General features: G+C 39.3%; 2 protein-coding genes across 2 annotated transcripts; one reads left to right on the forward strand and one right to left on the reverse strand.

The window, feature by feature from the left end:
- The first annotated feature begins 35 nt into the window (after positions 1–35).
- Positions 36–9,829, forward strand: acadvl (acyl-CoA dehydrogenase very long chain). Its single transcript, XM_055229013.1, has 21 exons — positions 36–153; positions 400–486; positions 596–659; positions 1,140–1,211; positions 1,605–1,677; positions 1,750–1,814; positions 1,892–2,026; positions 2,107–2,251; positions 2,504–2,633; positions 2,737–2,862; positions 2,932–3,130; positions 3,675–3,779; positions 3,938–4,024; positions 4,119–4,181; positions 5,840–5,941; positions 6,260–6,357; positions 6,911–6,983; positions 7,064–7,136; positions 7,642–7,714; positions 7,795–7,870; positions 9,127–9,829. Exons 2-21 carry the CDS (start codon positions 413–415, stop codon positions 9,262–9,264), a joined length of 1,971 nt encoding a protein of 656 aa, XP_055084988.1. The 5' UTR covers positions 36–153; positions 400–412; the 3' UTR covers positions 9,265–9,829.
- Positions 9,830–9,992: 163 nt separating this feature from the next.
- Positions 9,993–11,693, reverse strand: zgc:194312 (uncharacterized protein LOC794943 homolog). Its single transcript, XM_033983584.2, has 2 exons — positions 10,652–11,693; positions 9,993–10,548 (listed from the first exon to the last, which is right to left on the reverse strand). The coding sequence occupies exon 1, from the start codon at positions 11,590–11,592 to the stop codon at positions 10,663–10,665; it is 930 nt and encodes a 309-aa protein (XP_033839475.1). The 5' UTR covers positions 11,593–11,693; the 3' UTR covers positions 9,993–10,548; positions 10,652–10,662.
- Positions 11,694–11,943: the final 250 nt, after the last annotated feature.

Consider the following 11,943-nt stretch of genomic DNA (forward strand, 5'->3'; position numbering starts at 1 on the left):
CTCTGAAGCAAATAGAACTACTTTTCCCATGAAGCACTGCGGTAAAAGGCATCCGGAAAACAATCCGGACCCTAGCGCCAAAGATTCAGGGTTAGTGGGTCACTCGGCAGTTTTTCAGACATCGGCGGTGTGTTCGATCACAGGACTGTACAGGTGAGCTGTTCTCCCTTTCTTCAACAAATGACACTTATCAAATCACTGCCTTGTCTTTAATATAAAGCCCAACGATAATGTCAAGAGCTGACGTTACAAAACGAGACTTGGCCCTAGACTCTGTGGACGTAGCGCTAGCTTGCCTTGTTAGCCTCTTATCAGCGTAAACCGTTGACTACTCTCTACTGGGGTTTGAAAGCTCATTGCTGTGTTGATTGTTTGATGAAATCTGTTATTCTTTGTAAGGACAAGATAAACCATGCTGCTCCGTAATGTAAGCAAGTCCACTGCGCTGTGCAGCGCTGTCCTTAAAAAAACATCGGTGTTGTGTGGGTATGTTTGGTTAAAGCTGCAGTGAAGCATTCACTGAAGCCGTCACAAAATGCAAATGTGTGGTTTTCTTTTTCATAACACGCGTAATTCCAATTATTTCTCTCTACAGAGGTCAGTTTCAAGTCGGTGCTGTTGTCGCTGCACAAAATGCTCGTTTCTACGTCAGCCAGCAGGTAAACCCAACGAAAATAAAATACTTACGACATTTAACTTTTCGGCATTGTTTTCTAACTAAAGATTTCGCATGACGCTCTACGCTTGTTATTGTTTTGTATGGTACAAATAAGATCCCATGCTAGGTAAGGAGTGACATAACCTTCTCCCGCAGGAAGTGGGGGAAAGTTCAGTGGTCACATGGGCAGCTGCTATAAAGGTGACACACCAGTGTCAGCGGACTGTTATCACAAATCCATATTTAGAATCTAATATCATGTGTAAACTGAAACTTTGCTTATTACAAGCTGGTTGATGGGAAAGTGTTTAAAAAAACACCAAGACACAAGGAGAACATGACCACAAGGCTTACACCAATTAGCCTATTGTTAGTGTCTTTAATCACTCTAATACTTTCAAAATACTGTTCACACTTTTTGTGAACTCACTAAGACAGACACTAACCTGTTTATGTATGGTTCTCTGCCTCTTCTCCTTAGGCGGTATTGGAGAAGCCTGCGACAGTTGGAGCTGATACTGCCACAAAAGCGGACACAAGGAGTGTACCAGCTGTATGTATTATTTTATTAAAATATAATACTGTAGTTTAATAGACAATACTCAAAAAATCCTCAACCCTTTTGTAAATATATTATGGCCAGCAGTTCAGAAACTTGCCACAGACCTGTCCTTTACTGTTGTTTGTGAATTTCTTGAACATAGATAGAATAAGAATTAAAGCAAACTGAGGTTTATTGACATGGACCCCTTGGATGTTTGGCTGAACTGTGGCCAGTGCAGACACCCTATTTAACTCAACTCGGTACCTGTACCTCAGTCTATCTGTGCTACAAAGTAGATTTTATTTTTCCTTTTTGTTCTATAATTCTTCCTGAAAATGAACATCTACACACAAAGACATCAAGAATTCTGTCCCTGTCACTGCAAGTTTTTTCCCCTTACAGGAATCCAAGTCATTTGCTGTAAATATTTTCAAAGGGCAAATTGCCACCCCTCAAGTGTTTCCTTATCCTTCAGGTATGCAATTAGAATTTGTATTTAAATGGTCAATGAATGATCTTATTGATAATTTAATTTTCTGCGCTTCAGCATTGAATGAAGAGCAGGAGGAGTTCCTCCGTGACCTTGTTGGACCTTGCGCCAAATTCTTTGAAGTAATGTTTCTAATCTGAGCTTCTGAAAATGCTCATCTCTCTATGACACTTTTACTATTCACCTTCTGATGTCTCAGGAGGTGAATGACCCAGCCAAGAACGATGCCCTCGAGAAGGTGGAGGACCACACTATGCAGGGTCTTAAAGAGATGGGTGCCTTTGGTCTGCAGGTCCCAGCTGACTTGGGCGGCCTGGGGCTCAGTAATACACAGGTATTGTCCATATACATACATCCATTGTATAGAATAACAGTACCAGTAATTTGTGTTTGTAAAGTAATCATGCTTTACAGTATGCCAGACTAGTGGAGATTGTTGGCAGTCATGACCTGGGGGTTGGCATCACTCTGGGTGCTCATCAGTCCATTGGATTTAAAGGAATTTTACTTTTTGGAAACCCTGCCCAGAAGGAGAAGTACCTGCCGAAACTAGCAACAGGTGAGGCACTAGTCTATGTAACCTTGCATTCAAAAGGGACTGGTCTGTGGTTAGGAATAAAACGTTTTAAAAAGCTATTTCTTAGTATTAAAATGGAGCTATAAATTTTGATAGCGTGACAACACTGGTGCACCACTAATTGGCCAGACAGTTGTATACTTTCCAAATATTCAATGTAATAAAGCAATCTACTGGGTTTTTATTGCTGAAATTGTCACTTTAAAATGGCCATGCCAAAATGTTTGTTTCTAGGTGAAAACGTGGCAGCTTTCTGTCTGACTGAACCTGCCAGTGGCTCTGACGCGGCCTCTATTAAAACCACTGCGGTTCAGTCTCCCTGTGGAACATATTTTACATTAAATGGCAGCAAAATCTGGATCAGGTGAGGACATGGCTACTGTACACTTTATACCACAAGATGGCAGCATTCTTCAACACATGACTAAAGATGCCAATCATCTACATTTGTGTTTTTCTTTTTGTAGCAATGGTGGCCTGGCAGAAATTTTCACAGTATTTGCCAAGACACCGATGAAAGACCCAAGCACAGGGGAAATGAAGGATAAGATCACTGCCTTTATTGTAGAGAGGAGCTTTGGAGGAGTAACAAAGTAAGAATGAGTTCTATCATTCAGAAGTCTCCACCCCTCTTTGCTATTGTGTTATTCTGTTTATCCAAGTGGCCCCCCAGAGAAGAAGATGGGCATCAAGGCGTCCAACACAGCAGAGGTGTACTTTGATAATGTGCGCGTCCCAGCTGAGTGTGTGCTCGGAGAGGTGGGCGGTGGCTTCAAAGTGGCCATGAACATCCTGAACAACGGCCGCTTCGGCATGGCTGCTGCCCTGTCTGGCACCATGAAGGGTGTCATCACCAAAGCCGTATGTGACTCCACTCACATTTCTGCTTCCGTTGCTGACACGCACATCTCACTCTGTATACAGGCTACACACCACACTCACCTCTCTCTGTACACTGGAGTGCTTGTGCTTTGGTTAGCTTGGAAACCCCCAAACACCCTTCTATAGGCTCTCAGCAGTTTAGATTAGGGCTTAGGAAAAAAAAGTTGTTTTGTGGTTGCAAGTTTTTTTTTGTTTTTTTTTGGTGGTGGTAACGATAATAAAGCCTCGCTGTAAAGAAAGGGTTTGAGCATCACTACCAAAATGAAGTGAATTATCTAGTAATGCCAATGCACTTTACTATCTACAGGTTACAATTTTGAGGACCTCCCATCTTACTACGCTATTACTCTTGTACTTGCTTAATGTTTATTGTATCTGAGCTGACTCATCAAAGGGATGCTCTCTTTGTACTTTAACAGCCATAATGAAGTGAAGCCACATTGTTTCCACACTAGTACTATTAGTAACACTATTTTGGGCTTATGACTGCAATGTATAATTTATAAGTATAATTTTAAATCAGGTGGACCATGCAGCCAACAGAACCCAGTTTGGCAGCAAGATTCATACGTTTGGGACCATCCAGGAGAAGTTGGCACGAATGGCTATGCTTCAGTATGTTACAGAGGTAAAAAAAAATAAGTTTCTTGGGTTTCTTTTGTAAATGAAAATGTTCAAAAATAATGTAAAAAGTATCTTTACTTTTTAAAAATGTCCCCTTTTTCTGTTTGACTGAAAGTGTAACAAAGTGTTGAGTCACATCTTACTACTGCTGTTTGCCCGCAGTCTCTCGCCTACATGATCAGTGGCAACATGGACAGTGGTGCAACTGAGTTCCAAATTGAAGCAGCTATCAGCAAGATATTTGCTTCTGTAAGGGACACTGAAACTCACAAATTAAAATTGTCACGCTAACAGTAATTACATATTTTATTTAACAAATGTATTGTGTTGTGCTTTGTGTTAGGAAGCAGCATGGATAGTGACTGATGAGTGCATTCAGGTCATGGGCGGGATGGGATTCATGAAGGTCAGTGGAAACTTCAACATCATGTACTGTTCATGTTGATTTTACTTAAAGCTCTCTCACTGTATACAAGAGTGCTGTCCGCTTTTAGAAAACTCACGAGACAACTATTTATGCAGACAATGTATTTACATAAAGATTAAACTCAAAAAATCATAAATTTAATCTGACATTTCTTATATAAATACCACATATTCAGCTTACTCACTCACTCATTCACCAACCTCTATGGTTGTGTCACATAAACCCTTACAATCTAAATACAATGATTAGTTGACTACTACAACTTTTGTTCATAAGACTAAGACCATCCACTGATTAACTGTCTAAACAACTGGACTCCTAGAAAACACATTTGTGATTTATGAAATTAAGAGTTACACATTTTCAACACATCCAAGAGCATTGATATTTGGGAGAAAAATAAGACATAATGCACATTTCATATTTGCTTGTAGAGGCTAACTTCAGGGTTGGCAAGTTTTTCCCATGTTAAACCAGGTCATCTTGTTGATTTTAGGAGACATGGTATTGCCTAACTGTAGCCTTTGCTAATAGTCATTTTGACCATTAATATATTGTGCAGCAATACATTATAGTGCATACCGATTCAGTGGTTTGGTTATATTATCTTTATTCTCAATTTTTTTTATTGTACTAAACAGGAGTCACCGGGAAGAGAAGGGAAATGCAAATAGAAAATGGTTATGCTTGTTTAGTTAAGACCAATGTAGAAGAGCAATTAACTGTTTGCGTTCTGCAGCTTGAAAAGAAAATAGACAACATCTTAAGCAACTGATCATCTTACAATTGCAGTCGCATTTCATAAGACCATAAAGAATATTTATAGCTTTTTCTAACAAAATATGTTTAGTATTATAAAAATATACTCCGAAGTTCGGAAAATACGGTATATAAGTCGCACCATCTAAAAAATGGATAATGAAGAAAAAAAACATAGTCGCTCTGGGCTATAAGTCGCATTTTTTGGGGAAATGTATTTTACAAAATCAGAGACCAAGAACAGACATTTTATCTTTAAAGGCAAGTTATAATAATAGCAGTAAAATGGAGAACAACAGGCTGAGTAGCAGTACAGTACGCCAATGTAACACATTTATATTTATTCAGTGACATGAAGCATAGACGGAACTGAATACGTGTCTGGTATGTTAACCAAAGATATTAACAGTTAATGAGATAAAGCCTAAAATTAACGAAGATGTGAAATTATATATTTTAAAAATTTCACATATAAATCTCATCTGAGTATAATTGCAACCCTGGCTGGCATGATGCATGATTATTATTTGATAGACTAGAATAGAAATAAATGAATGTATGATCAGCTTAGGTTCTGTGTTTTCATCTGTTGTCTGCCACTGCAGCATTCAGTCATGTATAACCACAAAAAGGAAGATCATCGCACTGGGTGACAAAACAAAAGAGCTGAAGTCGAAACTGTAAAGTAGATTGTTGTTATGAGACATACAGGAATGCATAAAGTGTATGGAGCTTAAACAAGGAAAAATATATACGTATATGTTATCATTTGTATTTTTTGTGTTTTATTGCCTCAAAAAAAATCTTGAATATCTTATCTTAGACTTCTAGATACAATCATAATTCTAACTTAACCTTTTTTTTTTTTTTTTTTTAAGGATTCTGGTGTTGAGAGAGTGATGAGAGATTTGAGGATTTTCCGTATTTTTGAGGGAACCAATGACATCCTCAGGCTTTTTGTGGCCCTTAATGGTTTCCAGGTAAACCATTTTAGCCCGCACACACACACACCCACCCCCACACACCCCCCTACACACACATACTCACACACACACACATTCACATGAGGAAGTGTTTTTGAATGCTGTTTAGACACAGACTTGCCTCATATAAACTGTTAAGACATACTTCCTCCTACACTATTTTACGCATCACATACGACTATTGACTTTGCATTGCATGTCTTATTAATAAATACAGTATTGGCAGAAAGGGCTTGGCATCTCTCAGAAGATGAACTGATAACAAATATGCCCCAAAATGAAAACCATTAAACACATTTGCACCTTTGTTTCCAGAGTGCAGGCAACCAGCTCAAGGCTCTGCAAAAAGCCCTGAAGAACCCAATTGGCAACGCTGGCCTGTTCGCTGGAGAGATCACCAAGAGAGTCAAGAGGTTAACTAACATTGACCAGCATGCAAAGAGTTTATGTGATTAAAATGTGTCATCACCTGAATGTTGTTATTTTGCATCGTATTACATTAACAAGTCTGCTTTAGTGTAACAAAGTTCTGAGTAATTCCTTCTTGGTCAAGTCCAATTGACTTTAGTTTGGTCGATGTCACCCGTAGAATTTAGTGACCAGAAGAAATGGAGCTCAACAGTGACACCCACTTTGAATTTGGCTTTGGAAAAATAAATGGAAAGTTTACTTCCAAAACCATAGACCAAAAAATTCAAATATCAAGAGTCTAAAGGCATCACGGAGGCTAACCAGCTACATGGTAACTAATATCCAAAACAAGGTTGTTTTAAGTCTAAAAGTACATTTTAAATGCGAGACTCAGGAAAATGCTTTAATAACTTAGTGATTTATAACCTTTCAGAAACAGATTTTAGATAAAATTATACATTATACACTTGGGTGGGCAGTCACTATGGAGTTCCATACCTTTTTTACTCTTGTATTATGTATTTGTTGACTTATTTATTGTTTTCTGTGTTACAGAAAGGCAGGTTTGAGCACCGGCCTGACTCTTCAAGGAAATATCCATCCCGAGCTGGCTAAAAGTGGGGACCTGGTACGAGTTCTTTTCCCCTTGTTTTGACATCTCACACTTGGGCTGCTCTTGGGCTAATATTTGGTTTTGCATTATTTTAGACTGTTCAAGCTATTGAGCAGTTTGGGGCTGCTGTTGAGGAGCTGCTGATCAAACATGGGAAAAATATTATTGGTAAGTTTGCATAGTAACGAGACTATTTGAAAGATAGTTGTAGCAGTATCTAGTGTTGCCATATACATAGTTTTGTCAATAGAATAATTTCAAACTCTATTTTCATACTTGGGAATAGAATCGATACTGATTCAGATACCATGATAACAATAAAAATACACTTTTTCTTTTGACAATACAATATAATTTTTTAACATTAAGTTGTAGTGTTTTCTTTTATATTACCATCTGGTCTGTGTAATCCCTCTGCCGTCCAGTAGGTTCCATAGTGGTCCATGGGCGTATACTACTCTGTGTCTTATACTTGCTCTGATACAGCTTAAAATCATCCTAAAGCTATTCAGGAAAGCTTCATTTCTGTCCTGTGAATGATTTTTAGGGGTGTGTTTTTGTAGTAATTCTTGCTCAAATGAGCATCTAGTTTTCGTATCTATTAGTATCTGATTTTCAATACCTTTGACAGCCCTAGGAGTAACTTTAATCAATTAATTGATTTCTATAACAGAGGAGCAGTTTGTTCTGAAGAGGGTGGCTGACTGGGCTATTGACATCTATACTATGGTAGTGGTTTTGTCAAGGTCAGTAGCCTATTTCAATACACTTGCACTATTTAATGTCAATTTTAGCTCTAAACATGTCTTGTCCACTTCCTCTTTAGGGCTTCCCGCTCTCTGAGTCAGGGCAACGCCTCCGCTCAACACGAGAAGATGCTGTGTGAGACCTGGTGCATTGAGGTAAGTGCATTGTGCTGTGTCAGCAGGATACTATAGATATATCTACTCCTCTAAACCACGTATTAATCATAAATGATACAAAATAATACGCTAACGTCAACTGCTTCTGGTCTGGTGAATGAAAATAAGCACCTAACAAGTTACTTAAAGGTACTCTTGCTTGTCCCCATGGAGATGTTATTACTTTGACTTTAATGTTCCTCAGCAGGGCATTAGACTTCTGTTAAGCATTTGTTATATTATGGCTTTTCTTATTGCTCAAAAATACCTTAACTAACATGATCTTGTTGTGTCGCCTGCTCGTCTACATGAAGATAGATGAGTTTAATGCCATACTGTGGAACATTGTAGACAAAATAAAAAAAAACATCTGAAGTCAACTGGGAGACATATCCTCTATAAGGAAAGTTACATAGTGCACCTTTAAACCTCTGTAAATACACATTTCTAAATGATCAAAACTAGAGTAGTCTTATTTTAGATTCAAATCTTTCTACACTAAGTGATACATTGATTGAAAGAGTTGCCACCTATAAATATCTTGGGTTTTTGCTTGACAAAAACTTTATCTTTAAAATGCATATCTCAGAATTAGGCAACGGTTTAAAATCAAAATGATCATTTTATCATAGAAGCAAATTTTGTATCCAGCTGAATTATAGACTGATTATATTATAGACTATATACTGATCAAGCAACCTTTCTTTCTGTACTGGATTATGGAGAAGCAATACACATGCAGACTTTAGTCTCTACTTTGAAACCTGAAAATACTCTTTCACTCAGCCTTCTGTTTCATAACGGGTGATGAATTAAAAACCCGTTACTGCACTCTATGAAAAAGTAGGCCATCGCTATCAGAAGAGAATAACACTGACTACTTGATAGACTGCCTGAATATCTCACTTGCTTCTTCATCTATGATATGGGAACTTTTAATACAAGATGTGATCTATGTCTAAAAACTGACCGCACTAAAACTGAAATGGCGAAAAAAGCTTTTGGTGATTTTGCTTCCCAAAAATTGACTATATTTCAAGAGCATGCAAAACTGGATACTTTGATGCCACAAATACAATTTGTTAATTTGGTGATAAACACACACCTGCCCTGTTTTTTAATGATTTAAATATATAGTTATTTGTTTTGTTTGTTTTTGTTTTTGTTTTGCATTTTAACAAGGTGCTCATGAAAAGGAGTCTGGCTCTTCTTGTATAAATAAAGATACATTTTTAAAACTGAGTTTTTCCTTCCAGGCCCATGAGAGAGTCGTGAGAGATATAAAGAACATGCGCTCCAGTGAGTCTAAGCAGGTGTTCAGAAACCTGAAGGCCGTGTCTGCTGCCATGGTGGAGAATGGAGGAGTGGTGCCCATTCACCCATTGGGCTTCTAACGACACACCTCACAGTTTGGATCTGCCACAGACTCTCATTCGTTTATGGATGAACACATTGTCTAACCCACAAAAAAACGTGTGTTCTGCGTTCGGATCAAAAACTTTTAAATTTTGGTGCATTTTTCAGGTGTCAACTTTTACTGGTGTTTGATTTAAATTAGGTTAATGAGGGCTGTCCCAATGATGCCCATCACCATATTAACATATTATATAATACAAAATCCTTTGATTGTTACTTCATTCATCATATTTGGCATAATTCTGCAATATCAATGCAAATCTATTGTCAATGTATTGAATTGTATTTCCTGTACAAAATGCCTGCAGTTCATCCATACTGAGATTGTCATGATCAAAACCTCTGCCTTAGAAACCTGTTGAAAAATTGTATTAGGAATGACCTTTTGGATTAGATTGACATTTTCTATAATGATCAACAGTTTGCTCACCAGATGTGCTCAGAGTTGTAACTTATTGCAGCTGACTGCTACCTTGCATAAGGAACTCAATAATAATGGTTTTGTAATATAATCTGTCAGGAAAGCCACTGAATATTTACTGAGGCTGTATTCATGTTTATTTATTTATATTTGGTGTCTCAAATGAAAATGCATCGTTGCCTTCCACTGTATACAAACATTGCCTGTAAATGTAGCTGTTAATGAGAACAATTCCTCTGACTTCTTTTTGTAACCTTTTAAATGCTAATAAACATTATTGTTCTGTTAAACCTTAAAGGCTTCTAGCTGCCTCATTTCTTGCATTTGCTGTTTTTAACAGTGTGAAACTTGCATATTGGTTTCACTTCTGCAGGCTCACTCTTCCAGGGTAAAACACTGGTCTGGGATTACTGTAACTGACACATACAGATGCAGAGTACAGGCTGAACAGCAAAAACAGTCTCTGCATGTTACCACATCAGATTTACACCTGAGAGTTCTGTGAGAAATTCCCTCCTGTCAACTTTATGATTCAATAACTGTCAATGGGCTTTTGCTGTTGATTCTTTGTAACTTCCCTTTTAGATGATATGCAAATACTTCTGGACCAGCCAGAAAAATAGACTTGGGCCTTCACAATTTCTCAGATGTGTCCTCAATGTCTCAGAGGTGTCCTCAATGTCAGTCAGTCACTTCAGGATCCAAACATTGAGCTGAATTGTCTACCTGTAGATCACATGAAGAACTTCTGCTCAGCATTGGCCCAGTCTGATCCTGATCTGGCCAGAGGACCTCAGTGGTCTCCGGTGAGACAATGGTCTGAGCTGTCAGCATTTGCTCGCTGCAGAAAGAAAGGAATTTTTCATGTTAGTATTTTAATAGATTTAGACAGCTGGGCATAGATATAGCATCAAGAAAAAAGGAGCTTATAGTCCTATGGTGACCTTGCTCTGTGCTAGCCTGGGGTCCACGTGGCCATCACCGTCCATCCCAGAACTCTCTTTAGATGTCCTGTACAGCAGGGAAACTTGTGACTCATTTCCTCCATTAGCTCCTCTTTGCGCAAACCATAAACCACAGGAGCAATGCATTGAGCCAAACTAAAAAAGGCGAATATAACCACAGCAGATAGTTCCTTAGTGTCCGGTCTGATCAGCATCTTTTTGTGAAGCACGGTGAGAATAAAGTTGACAAAGTTAGGGAGAATGTACACGGCCAGCTGTGAGCCATGCAGTGCTATTGTCCGACATCCGGTCCTGTTGCGTTTATTTAACACCCCCAGACGCCGGGTCTCTATCAGGATCCGTGCGTAACTGTAGAGGATGAGGAGCGTGCACGCGGACAGGAACAGTACTTTGTGCAGCTGGCCTTTACGCAGCTGCTCTTGGCCGCACTCTCCGCTGGGGCTGATGGATGGCTGCACCAAACTGAGAGGAATGACCAGAGCTATGACCCATGTGCACGCGCCACACAGCCATGGCCACGAGGCACAGGCGCGTGTGGCAGTGTAGCGCAGAGGGTGACACACGGCGCAGTAGCGGTCAAGAGCCATGGCCGTGAGCGTCAGCAGGATGTTGGACGCACTGCTGATGAGCACAGTGACTATAGCCACGCACGCAGACCGGTGCGGCTGCGCGTGCAGGTGCATCTGCAAATAGAAGATACAACTTGTGCCTAGGTAGAGCAGCGCTGACACGAGAAGGTGAAAAAGCAGCACAAAGCGTGCGTGGGTCCGAAGCCGCTCCACACGGATGATGGTCGAATTGATGATGAGATTGAAGAAAAGTAGTACTGAGAAAGACAGCGCAGACACGTAGAAGCGCACGCACGTGTAGTCCGTGGCCTCGGCAGCGCTAAAAGCCCCACTACTGTTGTTGGTGAACATGTCGGTATCTTGCAGGTTTGGAATGAATTACTCTGGTTATACAAAGAGATATCCGCAGACGAAGGAGAAAAATCCCTCTTGTTGTCTTCATATTCATCCTCTGTGCGCCTCAGACTGACAACAGAGAGCGAGGCTGCGTCCTTTCACTTGACAAGTCATGTGACCAAAAGTGAACAAACTAAGAGGACGCAACTTCTGCCTGTCTCAAGTATCAACCATGCAGTCATGCACGGCATACACATATTTAAGCAAACAACACATTTACATTGTTAAAATTGTTGATCAAAAATAATGCAAAAGTTAAAAAAAAACGTTGAAAAAAAAATCCTTCTACGCCCATTATGTTTAATT

The sequence above is a fragment of the Periophthalmus magnuspinnatus genome, chromosome 18 (assembly GCF_009829125.3).
Source record: "Periophthalmus magnuspinnatus isolate fPerMag1 chromosome 18, fPerMag1.2.pri, whole genome shotgun sequence".
NCBI classification, from domain to species: Eukaryota; Metazoa; Chordata; class Actinopteri; order Gobiiformes; family Gobiidae; genus Periophthalmus; species Periophthalmus magnuspinnatus.